This window comes from Ranitomeya variabilis, chromosome 2 (genome assembly GCF_051348905.1).
Source record: "Ranitomeya variabilis isolate aRanVar5 chromosome 2, aRanVar5.hap1, whole genome shotgun sequence".
Taxonomy (NCBI): domain Eukaryota; kingdom Metazoa; phylum Chordata; class Amphibia; order Anura; family Dendrobatidae; genus Ranitomeya; species Ranitomeya variabilis.
In genome coordinates, this window is record NC_135233.1 from 298,309,641 (window position 1) to 298,336,619 (window position 26,979).

A 26,979-nucleotide genomic window follows, 5' to 3' on the forward strand; every position below is an offset into this window, starting at 1 on the left:
AAATATGGTCTTGTAAAAATGAGAAATCTAATTTAACCCTTATAACTCCCTAACAAAAAAAATTGTTGGTTCCAAAATTGTGCTGATGTAAAGTAGACATGTGGCAAATGTTACTTATTAAGTATATTGTGTGATATAGCTGTGTGATTTTAAGGGAAAATTCAAAGTTGGAAAATTGTGAAATTTTCGCCAAATTTCTGCATTTTTTTCACAAATAAACGCAAGTCATATCAAAGAAATGTTACCACTCACTTGAAGTACAATATGTCACGAGAAAACAGTGTCAGAATCACCGGGATCCATGGAAGCGTTCCAGAGTTATAACCTCCTAAAGGGACAGTGGTCAGAATTGTAAATATTGGCCGGGTCATTAACGTGCAAACCACCCTTGTGAGTTAATCTGTAATGTAGCATAGAGCAATCTTTGCCTGCGTGACTTGTGGCCAGAATTGCAATGTAGCCTCAGACTAAAGAGGACATATGAGTAATAATTGTGGTGTAGATTGTGTGGTGAAATTGAGATGTCATGAGATGATACTATGGACTGTAAAATGCCTGACTACTTTGCTCTTTTCTTGCACCCCTATTACTTCCACTTTTCACCTGATTATGTTTCATATGTAAAATGTCATGTAACTGAGGCCGCAGGGACATATTATTGATGTGGTTGTGTCATGTGCCTATACACGAATGGCATGTTACCACCTACAATATGCAAACACAATGTGTCTAGTGGGGAGCAGCAGCTCGTACATGTAAAAGGGCAGCGCAAGGTGTATCTCTGGGGTCTTATACACTACTAGATGGTGGCCCGATTCTAACGCATCGGGTATTCTAGAATATGTATAGTAGTATATAGCACAGCCCACGTAGTATATAGCACAGCCCACGCAGTATATAACACAGGGCACATAGTATATTGCCCAGCCACGTAGTATATAGCAGAGGCCACGTAGTATATAGCAGAGGCCACGTAGTATATAGCAGAGGCCACGTAGTATATAGCAGAGGCCACGTAGTATATAGCAGAGGCCACGTAGTATATAGCAGAGGCCACGTAGTATATAACACAGCCCAAGTAGTATGGCAGCTTTCTGGAGACCGTCCCCGGCCCGTCCGTCCATGAGAGGAGCAGATGTACGGCCGGTGGTGAGAGCGGCGGAGGCGCCATCTCCGGCAGTGCAGGAGCAGCACACGGCCCGCGCCTAACATCAACAGGACACGTGTGTAGATGACAGATGCTGAGGGCCCGGCCGGGAGTGTGGCTCACACGGGGCGCCCTGCAGGACTCCACAGTGCCGGCACATGGGCTGGGTCCGAAGAGCTGTTAACGTGCGGGGTGATAGTCCGCCCTTCCTGTAGTCCGGCATGGAGGCCATTGCTGGCGGAGGACATCGTGGCTGCTCCCGGGAGTGTGCGGAGCCCCGGGCACAGGTCAGATGATGGCGGCCGCTGTGATCTCCCCGTTGTATTTCTATGTCCCGCATTGTGAGTGCTCGCTGCTTCCTCCCCATTATAACCATGTGCACCATGTGCGGGTCATGTGTCAGTAGTGAAGCATGCAGGGGGGAGTAGGGAGGGACTAATCTGACTTTGCTCGTCGCTGATTGGTCGTGGCAGCCATGACAGGCAGCTGGCGCGACCAATCAGCGACGCGGGATTTCCGTGACGAAAGTTGCCGACAAAAAGACGGAAGTACCCCTTAGACAATTATATATATAGATAAGGCTAAGTGCACACGTTACTTTATAACAAACACCGACCTTGCGGATACAGTTAGTAACGTAATCCCTTCTACTGGGAGTACCCATTGCACTCCAACGGGGAGGGGAGGGGGCAGAACTCCCATATACATATATACGGTACCTATAAGCTACCAGGAGCATAATGCCCAAGAACAATAATGCATAACATCAGCAGTTTCATCTAAAACATGTAAATTTTATTAACAAAGTGCAAAAAAAGTGATACAACAAATATTGAGGACAAGGTGCATGATGCAAAGGCACACCAACATGGATATGCACACGTAAAAAGATTGTAAGGGTTCAATCACAGGACTGTATAGGGTATACAGTATGTCACATCTAACGACAGTGGTGCAAAAAATATGTATATATATTTTCTGAGGTGGGAGGGAAACAGTGGTCTTAGGTTAAATAACCAATTACCCTTTAGTAGGAATTGACCCTGTCCTTCCTAACATCCACCCATATTGCAACCTGCCCAGAAAGTGCAAATGTAGCTAAACCACAAATCATGTGTTGCGCTTACCCATGTGTGCAGTCTCCTGTATGGGGTGTCCTATAGATAGCCCCGTTTCGCGTTTAGAGCTTCCTCGGGGGGGGCTGTGTGGATACTGATAAATGTTTTTTTTTTTTATATCATTACTACAGCTGCTGCTACTTGCCGTATGAATGCTGCGGCGCATGTGGGCGGATCCCCCCCCCGCCAACACCGCGCTCCTTCCGGCTATCCCAGCGACGCACAGAGAGGGAGGAAAACCCCCGTGACGTCAAAAAGTCTGAACGTCGCTGTTTACAGATGCCATTGGTGGCGCGGCTTGGCTGGGAGTCCATCGCACATGCGCACTGCTACGGCGGCCATTTTGGATCAGGGAGAAGGTGCTGGCAGGATGAAGATGCAGGTAACATATAACGAAAAAGTGAAATACACACCAATTCTACATAAAATACATCAAAACCATATGCAGATACATAATGACTCCTTACCAACTGATCTTTTCAGGCAAAATCTTATTTAAAGTGGGTTCAGTTTTCAATACTGACCAATGCCTCTGTAGAATCTCCCGAATATCATCCCACCTGTTATTAACCCCTTCCAGACCTTTGACGCCACGTAGGCGTCATGAAAACCCGTGCCAATCCGACCTATGACGCCTATGTGGCGTCATGGAAAGATCGCATCCCTGCAGATCGGGTGAAAGGGTTAACTCCTATTTTACCCGATCTGCAGGGAGAGGGGGAGTTGTACTTCAGCCCAGGGGGGGGTGGCTTCACCCCCCCGTGGCTACGATCGCTCTGATTGGCTGTTTCACTTTCAACAGCCAATCAGAGCGATTTGTAATATTTCACCTATGAAAATGGTGAAATATTACAATCCAGCCATGGCCGATGCTGCAATAGCATCTGCCATGGCTGGAGACCCCGATCTGCCCCCCCCCCACCCCACCGATCGCCCCCCCCGTCGTCCTTTCTGCCCCGATCTCCTGTCCGCTCCCCTCCTCCCTCCTGTCCGCTCCCCCGGTCCTCTTGTCCGCTCCCCCGGTCCTCCGATTCCCCCCCGTGTTCCGATCCCACCCCCCCATACTTACCTAGCTTCCATGTCCCTCCCGGTGTCCGGCCGTCTTCTCCATGGGCGCCGCCATCTTGGAAAATGGCGGGCGCATGCTCAGTGCGCCCGCCGAATCTGCCAGCCGGCAGATTCATTACAAGTACATTTTGATCGCTGTGGTAGGTTCTATCACAGCGATCAAAATAAAAAAATAATAAATAAACCCCCCCCCCCCCCCCCTTTATCACCCCCATAGGTAGGGACAATAATAAAATAAAGAAAATATTTTTTTTTCTTTTTCCACTAGGGTTAGGGTTAGAACTAGGGTTAGGGGTAGGGTTAGGGTTACGGGTAGGGTTAGGGTTATGGCATGTGCACACAGAGCGGATCGGCCGCGGATCGGCAGCGGATCGGCCGCGGATTGGCAGCGGATCCGCAGCGGATTGGCCGCGGATCCGCAGCGGATTGAATTCGAAGCAGTTTTCCATCAGGTTTACAGTACCATGTACACCTAAGGAAAACCAAATCCGCTGTGCCCATGGTGCGGATTTTTCAAAAATCGTGCGGAAAAATCTCACACGAATCCGCAACGTGGGCACATAGCCTTAGGGTTAGGGTTGGAATTAGGGCTAGGGTTTGAAATAGGGTTAAGATTAGGCTTGTGGTTAGGGTTACGGATAGGGTTAGGGGTGTGTTGGGGTTACAGTTGTGGTTAGGGTTGGGATTAGGGTTACGGTTGGGATTAGGGTTAGGATTAGGGTTAGGGTTGGAATTAGGGTTACGGGTGTGTTGCGGTTAGGGTTGTGGTTAGGGGTGTGTTGGGGTTAGGGTTGTGATTAGGGTTATGGCTACAGTTGGGATTAGGATTAGGGGTGTGTTGGGGTTAGTGTTGAAGTTAGAATTGAGGGGATTCCACTGTTTGGGCACATCAGGGGTCTCCAAACGCAACATGGCGCCACCATTGATTCCAGCCAATCTTGCGTTCAAAAAGTCAAATGGTGCTCCCGCCCTTCCAAGCCCCGACGTGCGCCCAAACAGTGGTTTACCCCCACATTTGGGGTACCAGCGTACTCAGGACAAACTGGGCAACAACTGTTGGGGTCCAATTTCTCCTGTTACCCTTGCAAAAATAAAAAATTACTTGCTAAAACATAATTTTTGAGGAAAGAACAATTATTTTTTATTTTCACGGCTCTGCATTATAAACTTCTGTGAAGCACTTGGGGGTTGAAAGTGCTCACCACACATCTAGATAAGTTCCTTCGGGGGTCTAGTTTCCAAAATGGGGTCACTTGTGGGGTGTTTCTACTGTTTAGGCACATCAGGGGCTCTGCAAATGCAATGTGACGCCCGCAGACCATTCCATCAAAGTCTGCATTCCAAAACGTCACTACTTCCCTTCCGAGCCCTGGCATGTGTCCAAACAGTGGTTTACCCCCCACATATGGGGTATCAGCGTACTCAGGAGAAACTGGACAACAACTTTTGGGGTCCAATTTCTCCTGTTACTCTTGCAAAAATAAAAAAATTCTGGGCTAAAAAAATATTTTTGAGGAAAGGAAACACATTTTTTATTTTCACGGCTCTGCGTTATAAACTTCTGTGAAGCACTTGGGGGTTCAAAGTGCTCACTACACATCTAGATAAGTTCCCTTGGGGGTCTAGTTTCCAAAATGGAGTCAATTGTGGGGAGTTCCTACTGTTTAGGCACATCAGGGGCTCTGCAAACGCAACCTGACGCCCGCAGAACATTCCATCAAAGTCTGCATTTCAAAACGTCACTACTTCCCTTCCGAACCCCGACGTGTGCCAAAACAGTGGTTTACCCCCACATATGGGGTATCAGCGTACTCAGGAGAAACTGGACAACAACTTTTGGGGTCCAATTTCTCCTGTTACCCTTGGGAAAATAAAAAATTGTGGGCTAAAAAATCATTTTTGAGAAAAGAAAAATTATTTTTTATTTTCATGGCTCTGCGTTATAAACTTCTGTGAAGCACTTGGGGGTTCAAAGTGCTCACCACACATCTAGATTAGTTCCTTGGGAGGTCTAGTTTCCAAAATGGGGTCACTTGTGCGGGAGCTCCAATGTTTAGGCACACAGGGGCTCTCCAAACGCGACATGGTGTCCGCTAATGATTGGAGCTAATTTTCCATTCAAAAAGCCAAATGGCGTGCCTTCCCTTCCGAGCCCTGCCGTGCGCCCAAACAGTGGTTTACCCCCACATATGGGGTATCATCGTACTCAGGACAAACTGGACAACCACATTTGGGGTCCAATTTCTCCTATTACCCTTGGGAAAATAAAAAATTCTGGGCTAAAAATCATTTTTGAGGAAAGAAAAATTATTTTTTTATTTTCACGGCTCTGCGTTATAAACTTCTGTGAAGCACCTGGGGGTTATAAGTGCTCACTATGCATCTAGATAAGTTCCTTGGGGGGTCTAGTTTCCAAAATGGGGTCACTTGTAGGGGAGCTCCAATGTTTAGGCACACAGGGGCTCTCCAAACGCGACATGGTGTCCGCTAACGATTGGAGCCAATTTTCCATTCAAAAAGTCAAATGGCACGCCTCCCCTTCCGAGCCTTGCCGTGCACCCAAACAGTGGTTTACCCCCACATATGAGGTATCGGCATACTCAGGAGAAATTGCCCAACAAATTTTAGGATCCATTTTATCCTGTTGCCCATGTGAAAATGAAAGAATTGAGGCTAAAAGAAATTTTGTGTGAAAAAAAAAGTACTTTTTCATTTTTGCGGATCAATTTGTGAAGCACCTGGGGGTTTAAAGTGCTCACTATGCTTCTAGATAAGTTCCTTGGGGGGTCTAGTTTCCAAAATGGGGTCACTTGTGGAGGAGCTCCAATGTTTAGGCACACAGGGGCTTTCCAAACGCGACATGGTGTCCGCTAACGATGGAGATAATTTTTCATTCAAAAAGTAAAATGGCGCTCCTTCCCTTCCGAGCCTTACCATGTGCCCAAACAGTGGTTTACCCCCACATGTGAGGTATTGGTGTACTCAGGAGAAATTGCCCAACAAAATTTAGGAACCATTTTATCCTGTTGCCCATGTGAAAATGAAAAAATTGAGGCTAAAATAATTTTTTTGTGAAAAAAAAGTACTTTTTCATTTTTACGGATCAATTTGTGAAGCACCTGGGGGTTTAAAGTGCTCACTATGCTTCTAGATAAGTTCCTTGGGGGGTCTAGTTTCCAAAATGTGGTCACTTGTGGGGGAGCTCCAATGTTTAGGCACACTGGGGCTCTCCAAACGCGACATGGTGTCCGCTAAAGATTGGAGCCAATTTTTCATTCAAAAAGTCAAATGGCGCTCCTTCCCTTCCGAGCCCTGCCGTGCGCCCAAACAGTGGTTTACCCCCACATATGAGGTATCAGCGTACTCAGGACAAATTGGACAACAACGTCCCTGGTCCAGTTTCTCCTTTTACCCTTGGGAAAATAAAAAAATTGTTGCTAAAAGATCATTTTTGTGACTAAAAAGTTAAATGTTCATTTTTTACTTCCATGTTGCTTCTGCTGCTGTGAAACACCTGAAGGGTTAATAAACTTCTTGAATGTGGTTTTGAGCACCTTGAGGGGTGCAGTTTTTAGAATGGTGTCACTTTTGGGTATTTTCAGCCATATAGACCCCTCAAAATAACTTCAAATGTGAGGTGGTCCCTAAAAAAAAATGGTTTTGTAAATTTTGTTGTAAAAATGAGAAATCACTGGTCAAATTTTAACCCTTATAACTTCCTAGCAAAAAAAAAAATTGTTTCCAAAATTGTGCTGATGTAAAGTAGACATGTGGGAAACGTTATTTATTAACTATTTTGTGTCACATAACTCTCTGGTTTAACAGAATAAAAATTCAAAATGTGAAAATTGCGAAATTTTCAAAATTTTCGCCAAATTTCCATTTTTTTCACAAATAAACTCAGAAATTATCGACCTAAATTTACCACTAACATGAAGCCCAATATGTCACGAAAAAACAATCTCAGAATCGCTAGGATCCGTTGAAGCGTTCCTGAGTTATTACCTCATAAAGGGACACTGGTCAGAATTGCAAAAAACGGCAAGGTCATTAAGGCCAAAATAGGCTGGGTCATGAAGGGGTTAAATGTGGAGATGAATCTAAGTGGCTGATCTCTCTTGATGGAAATAGGCCTGGAAGGTCTGCAGAGCAACTGGTCTCTGGGAGAACTCCCAGAGAATTTTTGGGTCAGGACCACACGGAAACATGGAAAACAACCCCATCTCTGTGGTCCTGACCCAAAAATTCTCTGGGAGTCCCCTTCTTACAGCTAGAAGGGGGAGGAGCCTAAAAGATCAGTTGGTAAGGAGTCATTATGCTCCTGCTCCCCCTAGAATTTTTGAGTCAGGACCACAGAGATGGGGTTGTTTTCCATGTAGTTCTTGTAGGGCATGCAGGAACATCATCAGAGCCACCACCTTTTCGGCGGCGGGAGGGGGTAGGGACTACCGGATTACAAGCTATATATCATGCAGCACTACCTATGTAGTATATTATGCTACTTGTGCCTGTAATTTGATCTATATTGGTCTCACGTCCCGTGAACTTCGAGTCGGGGTCCGAGAACATGTCAGGGATATTATAGCGGCTAGGGACGCTGTTAATGTCTCGGAACTTAAGACCATTCCGAGACATTTTAGATTATATCATGATTGTAACCCGGATACATTCAAGGTACGGGGAATTGATCGGGTCCATTCCGGCAGTCGAGGGGGTGACCTTAAACGTACTTTGGCACAAATAGAGTGCCGGTGGATTGTGTCATTAGGGACTATGGCCCCAAACGGCCTCAATGAGAAACTATCCTTTGTTCCATTTTTGTAGACGCTTTTTGGGATGAATTCGTCTCCTTCTTTTGTTTCTCACATTTTAATTCGTTGTATTGTGTTTTTAATCATTGTTTTGTTCTTTTTTGGTTTTAGTCACTTTATGTCGAGTTTATATTCATCTTGCGGTGATGAAATCACATTCATATTCACCTAAGAACAGGCCGTTCTGCTGCTGGGATATTCTTTTGAATACATAATCAAATGAAAGAAGCGTGGCATTGTCTGCCGCTAGAGTATCCCAAAATAACGGCGGGCTACATATATGAAGATGCGGATACTATGAAGATATAGTTTGTAACACTTTGGAAACCTTTCTGTGACCTTTTGGGATCCAATATATGTATCTGCATATGGTTTTGATGTATTTTATGTAGAATTGGTGTGTATTTCACTTTTTCGTTATATGTTACCTGCATCTTCATCCTGCCAGCACATTCTCCCTGATCCAAAATGGCCGCCGTAGCAGTGCGCATGCGCGATGGACTCCCAGCCAAGCCGCGCCCCCAATGGCATCTGTAAACAGCGACGCTCAGACTTTTTGACGTCACGGGGGTTTTCCTCCCTCTCTGTGCGTCGCTGGGATAGCCGGAAGGAGCGCGGTGTTGGCGGGGGGGATCCGCCCACATGCGCCGCAGCATTCATACGGCAAGTAGCAGCAGCTGTAGTAATGATATATATAAAAAAAACATTTATCAGTATCCACACAGCCCCCCGAGGAAGCTCTAAACGCGAAACGGGGCTATCTATAGGACACCCCATACAGGAGACTGCACACATGGGTAAGCGCAACACATGATTTGTGGTTTAGCTACATTTGCACTTTCTGGGCAGGTTGCAATATGGGTGGATGTTAGGAAGGACAGGGTCAATTCCTACTAAAGGGTAATTGGTTATTTAACCTAAGACCACTGTTTCCCTCCCACCTCAGAAAATATATATACATATTTTTTGCACCACTGTCGCTTGATGTGACATACTGTATACCCTATACAGTCCTGTGATTGAACCCTTAAAATCTTTTTACGTGTGCATATCCATGTTGGTGTGCCTTTTGAGTCATGCACCTTGTCCTCAATATTTGTTGTTTCACTTTTTTTGTACTTTGTTAATAAAATGTACATGTTTTAGATGAAGCTGATGATGTTATGCATTATTGTTCTGGGGCATTATGCTCCTGGTAGCTTATAGGTATATAAGTGCACACGTTGCAGAATTGCCACGGAAATTTCCGCGGCATTTTCCCGCTAAACACTAGCAAAATGCTAGCGTTTTCCAAGCGATCTGTAGCATCGCTTGGAAAACTGATTGACTAGTCACACTTGTCAAACTCAAACATAGTGTCTGACAAGTGTGACCAGCTTTTTACTATTGATGCTGCCTATGCAGCATCAATAGTAAAAAGATATAATTTTAAAAATAATTTAAAAAAAATGGTTATTCTCACCTTCCGACGGCCCCCGATCTCCTCCTCAGCGGTGCACGCAGCGGCTTCCGTTCCGAGGGATGCTTTGTGCGAAGGACCTGGGATGACGTCGCGGTCACCACGACATCATCCCAGATCCTTCGCACAAAGCATCCCTGGGAACGGAAGCTGCCGCGTGCACCGTTGAGAGGCGGGAGGACTCTGGGGGCGATCGGAAGGTGAGAATATCAATATATTTTAATTATCTTTTTTTTTTTTAAGCAGTGATATGGTGCCCAGTCCGTGCAGGAGAGTCTCCTCTCCTCCACCCTTGGTACCATCCACACATGATCCGCTTACTTCCCGCATGGTGGGCCTAGCCCCATGCGGGAAGTAAGCGGATCAATGCATTCCTATGTGTGCTGAATCCCCGCGATTCCGCAAATTAATGAACATGCTGCGTTTTTTTCCGGAATGCGTTTCCGCTCCGGGAAAAAAACACAGCATGTGCATACAAAATGCGGATTGCATTCTATTACTAGGATGCTTAATGTGAGCGTTTTTTTCGCAGTTTTATCGCTTTTTATAGTGAAAAATCCGGAACGTGTGCACACAGCCTAAAAGTAAAATGTGAGCTTACACCCAAGATGAAGGAAAATTCACAAGCATAAAAAGGTCAGCAATAACAATAATGGCTGTCAGATGAAAATAAACCTGTCAGTATGAGTCCTCTTTAAGACTACAGTGATTTTTTTTTTTTTTTTTTTACTTGATAGGCAATAACACAAACCATTGTTAGGATGAATGCACACAATCTGGAAATATCAGCACTTTGGATGCAGCGTTTGTTTGCTGTGTGCAAAGCACTGCCGTCTATTGAATGCAGGTGAATCCGCATCTGTTCACTGAACCGTGCGGATTCACCACATTCAATACATTCTATTGGTGAAATGGACATTCTGCTGTCTAGAAAGAAGCACGGCATGTCCGTCTCCCCGGGTGATCTGCAGGTGTCTGTAGACACATGGTGGGCAAGGGATTTCTTGACATCCCATCCACTATGCTGTAACAGCTGGCCACTGCAGGTTTGACGCTGCATAAGTACGCAGCGTCAAACCCGCAGCAATTACTGATCGTGTTCGCATACCCTTAGTGTTTTGGATCTGAATGTCATCAGTATTTGGTCAGTGTCAGTTTTTACCATCAGCGTTTTTCCACGTATGAAAAAAACAAATATTGCGAAGCTTCTCCTATACATTACAGTGTTTGGTCAGACCGCTCACGGATGAAATATGTGGGCTGTCTATGATGTTCAAGGACTACCAGAGATTTATGGTGATTTTAATCTGTGACTCCCAATCCAAAGCTTACACTGTACACAAAAAAGCGTGAACTACCCCATATAACCCATAGACTAGAATGTGTACATGTACATACACGATGCGTCGGCACACTGCAACTAATGAATACATAAACTCCAATATTGCTGCAAACATTAAAAACATAAGGTATTAGTTAACGTTTTTGATCAAAGGGCGCAAGGTCAAGGTGACCTTTTAATATGGATTGTCCCTGTCACTAACGTTCTGCCTCTCCATGTGCCAAACCAGGCCTCATCTGAATGGGGACTGGAAAGGAAACCAGTCGTCGCTCACAATTAAAACCTTGTATGGGAAAGATGGGTGGAATTTTCTTTCTTAGAACGTGTACATATTCGTTCTGTGAAAATCACGAATAGATCGTTTGTGATTCATGGACGTCTGAATGAGGCATAAACGTAATACAAATGTTCCATCTATAGGTGATTCAATCATATATACTTCTTTACAGCCGCTTTCAGTTGATTGCAGGGATTGCCCAATCCTTCAGTACCAGGAAGTGTAGGTTAATTATAATGTATCGGCAGCTGCTTGCACATGACCTGTATACACTAATCTGGCAGCCGAGAGCGGCACAATATTCATCTATCCTGTATACACTAGTATAGTAGCAAGGAATACATCTGTACGCACTTCCGTGGCTGAACAGAACACACATGTACACACCGGCAGAGCAACAGAATGTTCGCCTGTACCCTTCCTCATAGCTGCGCCGTGCGTTCACTATTACCCGCCCACATATCTACGCTATGCGCTCACTAGTACTCATCCACATACCTACGCTGTGCGCTCACTATTACCTGCCCGTGTAGCTGCGCGGTGCGCTCACTAGTACTCGTCCACATACCTACGCGGTGCGCTCACTAGTACTCGCCCACATATCTACGCGATGCGCTCACTAGTACTCGCCCCACATACCTACGCTGTGCGCTCACTATTACCTGCCCGTGTAGCTGCGCGGTGCGCTCACTAGTACTCGTCCACATACCTACGCGGTGCGCTCACTAGTACTCGCCCACATATCTACGCGATGCGCTCACTAGTACTCGCCCCACATACCTACGCGGTGCGCTCACTATTACCTGCCCGTGTAGCTGCGCGGTGCGCTCACTAGTACTCGCCCACATACCTACGCGGTGCGCTCACTAGTACTCGCCCACATACCTACGTGGTGCGCTCACTAGTACTCGCCCACATACCTACGCGGTGCGCTCACTAGTACTCGCCCACATACCTACGCGGTGCGCTCACTAGTACCTGCCCGTGTAGCTGCGCGATGTGCTCGCCTGTACCCAATTGCACAGGATACAACAAGTAAACTGAAAAAGAAAACTTCTGAATGTGACTGCCACACAAAGCACATGCATCATCCTTGTGTGCTCCTAATTCAGAAGTGATCAGTAGAAAACAACTACTTTAAATAGCGAGGAGCTTCAGAACCAGATGCAGCCAGGGCACAGGAGTGGTGCTGTTTCTAGGAAAACAATATTTTTGCTTTCCTATCAAAATTTGTAATACAAGTTTCATATGTCTGACATTCAGGGTCCAGAGTATGAACTGCGATGTTCGGTCTGGCCACAGATCTCCAGACTTGATTCATCAGCCTCGTAGGCATAAGCCTATAAAGTCGTTTTATCTAAATAGGAAGAATCCTTTGCACAAACACTTGTGCTTTGGAAAAGCAATGATTAAACTATTATTGATCTCTTATTATGGGGGAATTCCAATTTCAGGACACTTGCACATTCATCAGAGCTTCTCTCTGAAGCGCCCAGTATGTTTGTGCTTGACACACGTGTAATATCTACAGGACCGGTGCCAGGCGCTGGGAGTAGGAATTGAGCACTTGATGCAGGTTCTACCACAGATCTCCTATAACGTGGTGAACTTATGAGAAATAAATATTCAAAAGTAGACAACTCTTACTTATTTTTCCATTTTTATGGGATTTAATTTTAAATGCATGCTGGTGCTAGTTCTGCTTTTGTTTCTGGCATGGAATTGTGCACTAATCTGAATTCCCACAATCCTGAAGAAAATGCAGAGATGCATTTATAATTCTCCTCTTATAAAGCAAGCGGCAATGGTATAATTTTATATCTGCATTTTTTTTTCTCAGATGCTTTGCTTTTATAAGGAAATTGCTGATACATTTATAAATTATTTGATGTCTGTTGTAACTGAAAAGAAATGTGATGTGTTATCGCCCTATGCTTCATTAAGGATTGTAACATACGGTACTAACTTTTGTGTTTTATCAGATCTTATCCAATGTACAAATGAAATGAATGTTAACATACCGCAGCTGGCCGACACGCTCTTTGAACGGACCGCCAATGGTAGCTGGGTTGTAGTGTTCAAAGCCCTGATCACAACACATCACCTTATGATGTATGGTAATGAGGTAAGCTTGCACATCTTATAAGGCCATAGGTCTGCAGTAAAGAATCAATTCTCTGTATACTGTAATAAGTATTGCAGTGTAATTTTGTTGTAGTGTTGACTTTTAATATTGATTGCCTATTCTTGTGATCATTCATCAGTCTCAGATTGGCGGGTGTCCCAACACCCCTTTTTTTTTTTTTTTTGCAAGTTTTGCGGTGTCCAGTGAACAGAGATGGAGAAGCAATGCTTTGTATACTGTGTAGTGGCTGTGTGTGGATGCTGCAGCCCTGGAGGATGTCCCCCACAGGAGATGGAGCTGAATTACACACTGTATATCTGCTCTCTGCAGGAGCTGGCAACAGCTGATCAATGGGGTTGTTAGTTCAACACCAATCTGATAATGATAACTTAATAGGCCATCAGTTTCAAAGTTTTAGGCAACACCTTTATGCAGTAGCAATATAATAAAGAATTATGTCATCTTTTTACAAATTATGAGCTTAAAAAAGAAATATGCATGCTTATGAAATGAGCATTACGTTTGGTTTAGTGGGCATCTTCATCTACTAGTGTATCAAATATAGCAGGAGATCTTTGATCCAGTTGTTACACATGTCCACACTGGCACAGACTAATAAGTTTTTGCCCATTAAGGTACACTTCAGTGTATATCCGTGATCCTTGTATTTCTGCCATGGTTTTGCGGTGTATGTGCTGCTGTTGCGCAGCAGGTCTGCATGAGACTAATCCCTTTTGTTGGTTAATGAGACTAATATTACCTTCTCTGTAGCATGCAGGGTTGCTGAAACTCCCATCAACCTGCATGGGATGCGGACTGTTCCATGTCCAAATCTGTGTGAAAATCAACATTTTAACATGATCTAGTACGGTTTGTTTCCATTAGATAGGAAGCAACTCCAGCTCACAAGGAAAAAAAAATCTAATTTTTATTCAATATCGGAATTAAAAAGTAAAATTATGAATAAAAAGGACAGGGTGAAAAAACTTCCAAAAAAGAGGGGACAACACCCACTGAGGGGAACATAGACTACAGAACCATTCTCCCATAGGTAATATTACATGCCCATCGGCTCTTAGTTTGTTTTCATACCTTTTGGGGTATTGGTATATAGTGGGGGACCGTCGCTGGGAGACCTGTTTGGCGGTGTTACACTAGTGCAGAGCATTGGTACTGACTGCATCTAGGCACACCACGGCTTCTGCATTCCCTGGGACCCGCCGGTTTACAGCACTCTATGCGGCAATCATACAGCGTTTTTTAGGTAGCCCTATTTGTCAGCGCACTAGCATTCTCTTGCACTTTCTAATATTTTCCAGCGCAGACCACTTTCCTCTGAAGGCTAGATTTTTCTGTTGCGCTCACCAACAGTGTTGGCACTGGTGGGTTCTATTCCTGACTATCCCCCCCCCCCCCCCCCTCCCTCATGGCGTTTTGTCTCACCACTTCTTACCAGATAATTAATTCTGTGTTTTCCCCTCCTTTTTGGAGGAATTTTTGCCCTCTATTTTTTTTACTAATTTTTATTTATTTTAATTCTGATATTGAATAAAAATTATTTTGATTTTTATCCTTGTGCGTTGGAATTGTTTTCTAACGGCAACAAACCATATTAGATTGTGTTGAATTATTGATTTAGAAGTGCCTAATGCTTACTATTGGATATGTAGGAATGGCGCTGAATATTCAGTTATTAGTCAATCATTTGCCAGCAGCAGACAAGATTGTTTGTTTGAGCCAGTTCAGTGGGGAACTTAGTGTAAGGCTGTGTGCACACGTTCTGGATTTTTCGCGGTTTTTGTTTTTTTTTCGCGATAAAACCGCGAAAAAAAACGCATCTATTAAGCATCCTATTAATAGAATGCAATCTGCAATTTTTGTGCATATGTTGAATTTTTTTTCCGAGAAAAAAAACACATTGCTGAAAAAAACGCAGCATGTTCATTAATTTTGCGGATTTTTCGCGAATTTCCCGCTATTTAATGCATTGAGAAGCTCTGGAAAAAAACGCGAAAAATCCGCACAAAAATGTGAGAAAAACGCATGCGGATTTCCTGTGGAAAAAGTCCGGTTTTGTTCAGGAAATTTCTGCAAATAATCTTGATCTGTGCACATAGCCTATAATAAACATTTCACTTCAGAGATTTTGCTTTGTTTTGTTTTTTTAAACAATAATTTTACATGACATTTACTACTGGTCCAAATTATTTTTTTTTTTTCTTTCTTTTAAGCGATTCATTCAGTATCTTGCATCCAGAAATACATTATTCAACCTCAACAACTTCTTAGATAAAGGTGCTATGCAAGGTAAATAAACTGTATATTTAACCATATAATACATAATTTGTCAGCTCCCTTTTCTAAAGAATAGACAGCAGCAAACTTGTCATTTATTAAAGTATGCTTCTTTCCCACATATCAATCATTTATTTTCTTGCAATGACCATTCATTCTCAAAAACTTCTCAAATCTGTCCACAATTATGTCTTCCTTAGGAATCAATTACTACTTTTGCCTATAAGAGTCTTAGAGGAGGGGGGAAGCTGGAATAAGACTAGAGAAACTTGACTTAGTGCAGAGGGGAAAAATAGCTAAAAATGCAGGGTACAATATATACATATAATGGGTAGAAATGGTGCTATTCGTCATGTACACATACAGTGCATCTTATTCTGAAAGGACAGATACTCTTGAACGTCCCTTTTTATGACATTTTTTTCCCCTGCTTCCTTGTTTGCTTTATGAACATGAAATTAAAAGATCGATGTTCAAGAAGTTTTAAACCTTTTCTACCACCTTCCAGGCTATGATATGTCAACCTTCATTAGGCGCTACAGCCGGTATCTGAATGAAAAAGCGCTTTCTTACAGACTTTTGGCAGTGGACTTCACCAAAATGAAAAGAGGGTATGTAAAACAAGGACATAAATTACACACTTGAGTTATTTAGTTTTTTTTCTAAACCTATTTTTCTGTCCTCATTTTAGGATAGACGGAGTTATGAGAACTATGGCTACAGAAAAGTTATTGAAAACTCTTCCTATCATCCAGAATCAACTAGACGCTCTGCTTGATTTTGATGTAGGTACATGATGGTTTTGTGACCGTAATGTCTCTATTGCTTTTTTTTTATTTTTTTTAAACTTTTGTATATACTTTTATTTTAGGCAAACCCAAATGAATTAACTAATGGTGTTATAAATACTGGCTTCATGCTGCTATTCAAAGACTCCATTCGATTATTTGCTGCATACAATGAAGGAGTTATTAATTTGTTAGGTAAGTCATCTTCTGCTCAGTAATTTCTGTCAATGTATTGGTCTCCTTTAAATTTTAGTACATTTTATAAATCTGTTGAAGACAAGGGACTACATACACATCTTTGTAAGTTCTTGTCATAGTAGCTGTTCATTCACCTTGTGTTTAATACAGCCTTTAGTAACCGGTATGGGATGGCCCCACTCACAGGATATTCACCCAGCATTTATACTTCATAACGCACAAGTTACAGATGTCACCCAAAGCGAGATTTAAAAAAAGACCTTTCCTAGTTTACCAAACATTCTTTTTCCTTTTTTGAGGTAAGGGTTTAACGCCTTAATGACTGGCTATTTATTTATTTTACCTGTTCACTTTTCTGCAGCCATAAAATAAGTTATCTTTTTATGTGGCTGCATGAGGCTTTGTTTTATGTTTGACAAATTTGATTACCTTCTTACCACTATTCTAGGGTGCACATACATATATTTATATGCATCATAGAATAGTGGTAAGAAAATAATAAACTTTGTGAAGCATAAAACAGATATGTGTGTGTGTGCGCGTAATTCTGGTGTTTTTGAATTTTTTTCTCGCTACGCTGTTTAGCAATCAGGTTAATCCTTTTTTATTGATAGATCGGGCGATTCTGAACTCGGCGATACCAAATATGTGTAGGTTTGATTTTTTTTTATTTTTTTTTTTTTTATTTTGAATGGGGCGAAAGGGGGCTAATTTAAACTTTTAAAAAATATGAAAAAATAAAAATAAAAAACAATTTTTTTTACTTTTGCCATGCTTCAATAGCCTCCATGGGAGTCTGGAAGCTGGCATAGCCTGATCGGCTCTGCTACATAGAAGTGATGCTCAGTTCACCCCCTATGTAGCTGAATTACTGCATTGCTGAGAGTGCCGACCACAGGGTGGCGCTCATAGAAATCCGGCATCAACAACCATAGAGGTCTTGAAGAGACCTCTGGTTGTCATGCCAACGCATGACGGGGGTCAGCGATGCACGCATTTCCAGCCCGATGACCAGATGCGCTAGTTAAATGCCGCTGTCAGAGTTTGACAGCAGCATTTAACTAGTTAATAGCGGCAGGTGGGTCGCGATTCCACCTGCCGCTAATGCGGGCACATGTCAGCTGTACAAAACAGCTGACATGTCGCGGCTTTGATGTGGGGTCAGCGCCGGAGCCGCATCAAAGGGAGAGACACGACATGCGCAGTACTAGTACGGCGCATGTCGTGAAGGGGTTAAAGCCCAGGACCAAGTACCGTAAATTTGCGGCACTTGACCCTTGTTAGGGGTAATTATTACATATTTATTTTTAGATCTAGTGGAAGAGAATATTATGGAATCCTTTGAAATATTGGGCAATTGTCGTTCCATTAAAATAGATTTGGTGATCAGGTTATTTTACAATTATAACGCATCTTACCATGGAGCGAACAACAAGTTAACCCCTTAACGACTGCCGATGCGCCTTTTAACACCTTTCTACCATTGAACGTACTATTCCGTCCATGTGGGGTGGGCCCTACTTCCCAAGGACGGAATAGTACGTCCAGCGAGATCAGCCGCGTTCACAGGGGGAGTGAGGCCTGGTATCAGCTGACTATCGCAGCTGACATAAAGCACTATGTACCAGGAGGGGTCACGGACCGCCCCCGGCACATTAACCCCCGGCACACTGCGATTAAACATGATCGCAGTGTTCCGGCAATATAGGGAGGCATCGCGCAGGGAGGGGGCTCCCTGTGTGCTTCCCTGAGACCCTCGGAGCAACGCGATGTGATCGCGTTGCTCCGAGGGTCTCTTACTTCCTCCGCCCTGCAGGCCCGGATCCAAAATGGCCGCGGGGCTGCATCCGGGTCCTGCAGGGAGGTGGCTTACCAGCGCCTGCTCAGAGCAAGCGCTGGTAAGCCTGCAGCCTTGCATGTCAGATCGCTGATCTGACACAGTGCACAGCAAAGTGTCAGATCAGCGATCTTACACTATAACATGATGCCCCCCATGGGGCAATGTTATAGTGTAAAAAAAATATATTCAGATGTGTAAAAAAAAAAAATATATGTATATATATATATATATACCGTATTTTCCGGCGTATAAGACGACTTTTTAACCCCTGAAAATCATCTTAAAAGTCGGGGGTCGTCTTATACGCCGGGTATCGCATTGCCGGGTGTATATGGTGGGTGGGGGGGGAGTGGGCCTGATGACGACGAGGGGGCGTCTCACAGGAAAGTGAGTATCCCCCATTACCTCATTGTATCATTGCAGCGTGGGGTCTCTGCTGGGAGCGGCGGCGGCTGCTGTGCTGTGCGTGGGGCGGCGGCTCCTCTTCTTCAGTGTGGGGCCTCAATGCTGCTGGGCGGCGGCGGCGGCTTATCTTCAGGCAGTCGGGGCTCCTCCGGTATCTCCTTAAAGCCCGGAGGCCCTGCCGGCAACTCCATCGGTGCAATGCAGTGGCCTCCGGGAACATGGCCGCTGCTCAGATTCAGAGATCTGAATCTGAGCATGCGCAGCCCCCAGCGGCCGGGCCACCGCATAGCAGCAATGGAGCTGTCTCCGGGAAAATGGCCGCTGCTCAGATTCAGATCTCGTCTCCCGAGATCTCGGGACGAGATCTGAATCTGAGCAGCGGCCATGTTCCTGAAGGCCACTGCATTGCACCGATGGAGTTGCCGGCAGGGCCTCCGGGCTTTAAGGAGATACCGGAGGAGCCCCGACTGCCTGAAGATAAGCCGCCGCCGCCGCCGCCCAGCTGCACAGAGGCCCCACACTGAAGAAGAGGAGCCGCCACAGCACAGCACCCACGCTGCACAATGAGGAGCAGCAGCCGCCGCTCCCAGCAGAGACCCCACGCTGCAGCGATACAATGAGGTAATGGGGGATACTCACTTTCCTGTGAGACGCCCCCTCGTCATCATCAGGCCCACTCCCCCCCCCCCCCAAAAGGCACATTAGTTACCGGTCCTATAAGACGACACGGTTTATAAGAAGACCCCCGACTTTTAAGGAGATTTTACATTTTAACTGGAAAAGTTGGGGGGTCGTCTTATACGCCCAGTCGTCTTATACGCCGGAAAATACGGTATATTTGTTCCCATAAATACATTTCTTTATCTAAATAAAAAAAACAATAAAAGTACACATATTTAGTATCGCCGCATCCGTAACGACCCGACCTATTAAACTGTCCCACTAGTTAACCCCTTCAGTGAACACCGTAAAAAAAAGAGGTAAAAAACAGCGCTTTATTATCATATCGCCGAACAAAAAGTGGAATAACACGCGATCAAAAAGACGGATATAAATAACCATGGTACCACTGAAAACGTCATGTTGTCCCGCAAAAAGAGCCGCCATGCAGCATCATAGTGAAAAAATAATATATAGTTTAATAATATATGGTTATAGTCCTCAGAATAAAGCGATGCAAAAATAATTATTTTTTCTATAAAATAGTTTTTCTCCTACGCCTCATTGGGGGACACAGGACCATGGGTGTTATGCTGCTTGCCACTAGGAGGACACTAAGTAAACACAATGGGTTAACTCCTCCTCTGCAGTATACACCCCTTGACTGGCCAGTAACGACTCAGTTCTTGCTTAGTGTCTGTAGGAGGCACTTGGGTCTGTCTCAGACCCCAACGTTTTTTATTTTATTTTTTAATTTTCTGTAAATTTTTATTTTTTAATTAACGGAGTGAAGGGGGCGACGGATCCTTTTAGGGTCCGCTCTCCCCCGAACCATCAACAGGCGAGCACGGCGAGTATATTTCCCCGTACCTCTCCTGCGACGTTTGGGGCACGCCTAATCTACGCTAGGGCGACTGTTCCTATATGGTCCCGATCTCCTCCCTGTAAGATGGCGAGCACTTAGAGTACACTCTCATGTGCATCTCCCGGGCTCCACCGCATTCAAGCCCCCACCTTGGCGTCTCGTAGTCCCCACAGTAGCCGTAAGCTCAGGACCGTGGGTAAGCTGCTCCACTGCATAGGGAAAAGCTTAACCCCTTCTCTGCACCCATAGCTCTGCTATTGCAGTTTATCGGAGAATAGGCATTCACTATGTCTCAATCTAAGGAGGCAAAACGGGGCAATAAAAAGCACACTGTGTTTTTTACTTCTTGTGCCACTTGCAATTCTGCGTTGCCACGTGCCCACAATACCCCCTTGTGCCAGAACTGTGACCCGGTCTGTGCGCAGTCGCCTTCTGCCGCCACCCCCAATGTCTCCACCGACTCCTCCGAGCCTAACCCTCCTGAGTGGGCCGCGTCCTTGTCACGCTCTATGGATTCCTTGGTCAAGGCATTGGACTCTTTCCGAGGGTCCTCCTTAAGCCAGAACTCACCTCCGTCGGCTGCAACAGAATCTGGCGCCGGCGCGGGGCCGTCCGACCACAGGGGGCATACCGTACTACGGGAATCTCGGGGTGCCCGAAAAAGGACCCTTCCCTCATCTCCCGTCCAGGCTCGAGCTTCAGCATCTGTCAGCTCATCTTCTCGCTCCCCCTCCCCCGAGGGTCGCAGCGTACATGACTCAGAATACGAGTCGGAGGAATCTTTAACCCAAGACTCCTCGGTCAGGAGACTCTTGACTCCCTTATTGAGGAGTCAACAAAACACTAATGGTGGACGAGGAATCGGTATCTACTCAGGAACACGTCGTGTCTTTTTTTTTTTTTAAATTTGTTTATTGATTACAGCATGAACCATACATACATTTGCTTATATTCATTATTATCCATTAGATACATAGAATTACCACACATAGCCATGTCTGGAATATTGTAAAGGTTACAAGCAATGCATGTCAATCATTTGTTTATATCCTATTCAAACTTTAACTACATTAACTTCTAATAAAACCTCTAAAACTAACATGCTGCCGCTTAAAGGAGAGTTCTAGATAGATTCTACCCTGTGAGTAGACAATGTCCGCAATCTTACACCTTTTCCTTGTATATTTGTTAAGTTATTTAACCTAAACAGTATGACAGGAGGAGTTCCATCTTCCCCATATCTTCTCAAATTTAGCTGGATTACCTCTATTCTGGTACAGTGTCCGCTCATACGGAATAATGGAATTTACCAAGTCCACCCATGCTCTAAGAGTTGGACAAGAACCACCCATCCATCTCAGAGCCAACACCTTTCGTGCCAAAAACAGCGTCTCCCTCAGAAAAATTCCCGTATGATGATCCCAAGTCTCTGCCTCCCATACTCCAAATAAGCACACCAGGGGTTCAAGTGGGACAGGGATCGACACCAGTGATGCCAATAATGTCGTTACCTCATTCCAATATTGGAAGACAATAGGACATTTCCATATCATGTGGATAAAATCTGCATTGCTAGAATGGCATCTCAAGCAGTCTGATGAGTGTAGACGACCCATTTTAAAAAGACGAATCGGGGTCAAATAGGATTGATATATGATATATAGTTGGGTCATCCTATTATTAACTGATGGGGAGACTTTAGTTGGGGATTCCAAGATTTCATCCCATTCCTCTCCCAGTGTGTCTGGGAGAAGCCGTTCCCACTTCCCCTTAATTGAATCTATGGTAGATCCCTCACCCATGGATAACAGATAGGTATACAAAGAGGAGATAAGTCCCTGGGGACCCTGCGAATTAAGGATACCTATTAACGGTAAGTCTGAGATAGCTCGACCCGTACCCACACTCCGCATATGTGACTGGAAGGCTGACCTTAGTTGCAAGTAACGGAAAAATTGAGATTTTGGTATGTTGTAGGTATTTTGTAACTGTTCGAAGGAAACAAAAATCCCCTGATTATGTAGATTTCTTACTGTAAGGACACCATACGATATCCAGAATTCAGTGGACGGATGACCTAGTAATACCGGAAAATAACTATTATTCCACAATGGCATTTCAGCTGCTATATCAGCAAATCCCGTTACCTTTTTAATTTGCCTCCATATTGATCGTGCCAACCGAAGCAAAGGTAATAAATGAGGAACAGTAGTTCTCTCCATCTCCAAAAATCCCAGTGGACAATCAATTTTGGCTGAGTACAGAATATGGTTTTCAGAGTTAGGAAGAGTTTTCCCGGGCATCCACATATTCAACATTTTAGCCTGACCAGCAAGGTAATATAGGTAGAAGTCTGGCAGGGCCGCCCCACCCCCTTGTTTGGGTCTTTGCAGGGTGGATAACTTAAGTTTAGGCCTAGCCTTTCCCCATATGAAAGATGTAGTAAGGGAATTTAGGGTTGTAAAAAAAAATTTAGGTATTATAACCGCACTGTGTTGAAAACAGTAGCTCAGCTTTGGGAGCAATATCATCTTTATGAGATTAATACGTCCAGCCACAGATAATGGTAGTTTGTCCCAGGTAGCGAATTTGGATTTAACCACATCTAGTAACGGAAATATATTAAGATGCAAGTCTAGGTGACTACTCTGGGACATATGTATTCCTAGATATTTAAACTTGGAGACAATGGGTAGCAGTGAGAGGGTTTCAAGGCAGGACATTGGAGTATGGGAGAGAGGCATCAGGGCAGATTTTTCCCAATTTATATAAAGGCCAGAAAATTTACTGAATCTATCTATCATCGTTATTACTTTCGGTAATGTGTCCTCCGTTTGATCCATAAACACCACCATATCATCAGCATATAGACCGATGACGTCCACCCTATCAGCGATATGTATCCCTTTAATATCTACAGAAGACCTCATTCGTATTGCCAAGGCCTCTATCGCCAAGGCGAATAAAGCTGGGGAGAGAGGGCACCCCTGTCGAGTTCCTCTGTGCAGAGAAAACGGTGCAGACATTGAGCCATTCACCACCATTCGTGCCCTAGGTTTCGCATATAATGTACCTATCCCTCTCAAAAATTTATTCCCAAACCCATATTTCCGTAAACATGCAATCAAGAAGGGCCATTCGAGGGAGTCCAAAGCCTTGGCTGCATCCAGCGAAGCCTATGCCCACTTGTTGTCTGCTTCCAGAGAACTATATTGTATGACCGACTGTACCCGTCTGATGTTGATAGAAGTATTTTTCCCAGGCATAAAACCGGTTTGATCCGGGTGTATGAGATCTAATATGATCTTATTCAATCTAGTGGCTAGGATTTTAGTGAAAATTTTATAATCTACGTTCACCAAAGAGATTACTCTATATGATCCACAATCCAGAGGATCCTTCCCCTCCTTCCTGAGTACAACAATATTAGCATCATAAAACGTTTCGGGTACAGATTCCCCCTCCCATATTCCCTTGAGTACCTTCAGCAGTATAGGTGCCAGTTTGTCACGGTATTTCCTATAGAACTCAATGGGAAACCCATCAGGTCCCGGGGCCTTTCCAGCTGCCATATCTGTTATAGCGTGTTCTACCTCCTCCAGGGTAAATTCAGCCTCCATAAGGGCTTGCTGGGATGGGCTCAGTGAGGGGAATGTTATATCCGATAAATAATCTAAGCATTCATCAATACCAGAACCACTGCTAGATTTATATAACAAGGTATAATAGTCATAGAAGCCCTGAAGTATTCCTTCAGTAGAGGATACTAAAGAGCCATCGGATACCCGGATCTGCAATATTGTATTGGAGGTATTGTGTTGGCGTACCAAGAAGGCCAAAAGTGTACTGGCCTGATTTCCCAGTTCAAAATAGGCTTGGCGAGTGAAAAATAATTTGCGCTTTGACTTAACATCTGCATGTTGGGTAACGTCGTGCCTTTTAAAAAAAAAAAAAAAAAAAAAAAAAAAAAAAAGACTAAACGCGTTCAAAGGACATTTGCTAATCACCCTGAGTTTCAGGACATTGTCCAAAAGCACAGGGAACATCCAGAGAAGCGATTTACTGCTCAAAAAGCCACGGAAGCTAAATATCCTTTCTCCAAGGATCTGATGAAGGAGTTGCTTCTCTCTCCCTCTGTGGATCCTGCCGTGTCGTGACTCGCATCCAAAACGGTCTTATCTCTGTCCGACGGTTCATCAGTCAAAAATCCTTTTGACCGTCAAATTGACTACCTGGCTCGCTCAGTCTTTGAGGCCTCAGGAGCAGCTCTCCTTCCATCTTTTGCCGCAACCTGGGTGGCTAAGGCAATGGTTGCCTGGGCAGAAGTGTTAACCTCTACTGTCCATGGCAGTAATCTTCCCACAGAGGCGGCTAGACTAGCTAATCAGATAGCTCAGGCCGGAGATTTCGTAGTTAACGCTTCCATAGATGCGGCTAATTGCGCAGCGCAAGCGGCTGCAAACGCAATCTCCATCAGGAGGGCCTTATGGCTCCGTGATTGGCGAGCAGATTCTGCTTCTAAAAAGTCGCTGACTTCTTTACCTTACCAAGCGGGTTCTTTATTTGGGGAGAAACTAGACCAAATCATTTCCGACGCTACCGGAGGGAAGAGTAAATTTCTTCCCCAGCAAAAACCTGCCCGGCCTTTTCGGAATCAACAGCAATTTCGATTACGGTCCTTTCAGAACAACTCAAGTTGGTCCTCCTCTTCCCCTGGTTCAGGACGGCGGGAAAACAGAAATCCTCAGGTCTCATATAGGCCAAACCGTTCCTGGAAACCCAGACCGAGACCTTCGGGCCCTAAGCCATCCGCATCCCTTAAACTTTCTACACAATGACTCGTTTTTGTGTCCGGTGGACACTGACAAAGTAGGCGGACGCCTTCTTTCGTTCCGTCAAAATTGGCTCTCGGTCGTTCACGATGAGTGGGTCAGAGAGCTCGTGTCTTCCGGATGCAAAATCGAGTTTTCTCCCATCCCCCCTCCGCGCTTCTTCCAGTCTTCTCCCCCCAAAGCAAGGGCATCTCATCTTCTTCAAGCCATACAGGCCCTTCAAAGGGACGGTGTCATCGTTCCGGTCCCTCGAGACTAAAGGTTCAAGGGATTTTACTCCAACCTTTTCGTGGTCCCAAAGAAGGACGGGACCTTACGGCCCATACTGGACCTCAAACTGCTAAACAAGTTTGTACAGGTCCGACACTTCAGGATGGACTCGCTCCGTTCTGTTGTCGCGTCCCTGGAAAAAGGAGAGTTCCTCGCATCCATAGACATCAAGGATGCTTATCTACATATTCCAATTTTTGGGGGGCTGGGGCGCAGTTTTCAATCACCACACGGCACAAGGTCGTTGGCCCACAAGGGAGTCGCCTCTTCCAATCAATATCTTGGAGATTCGAGCGATCACGCTTGCCTTTCGCAACTTTCACCATCTTCTCGCAGGCCATCCCATCAGAATCCAATCCGACAACGCCACAGCAGTGGCGTATATCAACCGACAAGGGGGAACCCGCAGCAGGGCAGCCATGCTCGAAGTCTCCCACATCCTGCGCTGGGCCGAGACCAATCACTCGCTCATCTCGGCGATCCACATACCGGGTGTGGAGAATTGGGAAGCGGACTTCCTGAGTCGCCAAGGTCTTGCCTCGGGCGAGTGGTCCCTCCATCCGGAAGTCTTCCAGCATATTTGTCTTTGCTGGGGGACGCCGGATGTGGATTTCATGGCCTCGAGGCTCAACAACCAGGTTCCCCAGTTCATCGCTAGATCCCGCGATCCTTGCGCCATCGGGGCAGATGCTCTGGTCCTGTCGTGGCATCGGTTCCAGCTGCCATACATATTTCCGCCTCTTCCTCTGCTCCTGAGAGTCATCAAGAAGATCAGGGCAGAGGCGAGGCCGGTGATCCTCGTCGCGCTGGACTGGGCGCGCCGAGCATGGTACGCGGAACTCGACCAAATGGTCGCTGACGTCCCCTGGCGGCTTCCAGATCGCACGGATCTTCTCTCACAGGGCCCGATTTGCCACCAGAACTCCGGGGCCCTGTCTTTGACGGCGTGGCCGTTGAATCCTGGATTTTAGCCCAAGCCGGATTCTCTCCAAGGGCTTCTTCTACCATGATTCGCGCGAGGAAACCCGTATCATGCGCATTTATCATCGCACCTGACGCATTTTCTTCTCATGGTGCAATGCCCATGGATGTTCTCCTCTGGAGAAACTCCAGAATGGACAGAATGGAAAACACCAATCGGGTTTACACTCAGGCCTTGCCCTAAGCTCGCTCAAGGGACAGGTGTCCGCATTCTGTCCTATTCCAACGGAAGATCGCTTCCAGACTGCCGGTTAAGACGTTCATCCAAGGAGTCTCCCGGGTGGTCCCTCCCTATAGAATGCCCCTGGCTTCATGGGATCTTAACTTGGTTCTCGGAGTTCTTCAGGAGGCCCCTTTCGAACCATTGCAGGACATCTCTCTCACCCTCCTTTCTTGGAAGGTGGTCTTTCTTGTGGCGATTACATTAATCAGGAGAGTTTCTGAGTTGGCGGCCCTTTCTTGCCGACCCCCTTTTCTGATTTTTCACCCAGACAAGGT

General features: G+C 45.1%; 1 protein-coding gene across 4 annotated transcripts in view; it reads left to right on the forward strand.

The window, feature by feature from the left end:
- LOC143805609 (phosphatidylinositol-binding clathrin assembly protein-like) overlaps positions 1–26,979 on the forward strand; it is a 115,838-nt gene that overhangs the window by 19,430 nt on the left and 69,429 nt on the right. For all 4 annotated transcript variants that reach the window (XM_077285123.1, XM_077285125.1, XM_077285124.1 and 1 more), the window contains exons 2-6: positions 13,205–13,347; positions 15,579–15,654; positions 16,151–16,253; positions 16,334–16,427; positions 16,514–16,625. In XM_077285123.1, the coding sequence (XP_077141238.1) occupies positions 13,205–13,347; positions 15,579–15,654; positions 16,151–16,253; positions 16,334–16,427; positions 16,514–16,625 (528 nt within the window). The remainder of the gene's footprint in view (positions 1–13,204; positions 13,348–15,578; positions 15,655–16,150; positions 16,254–16,333; positions 16,428–16,513; positions 16,626–26,979) is intronic.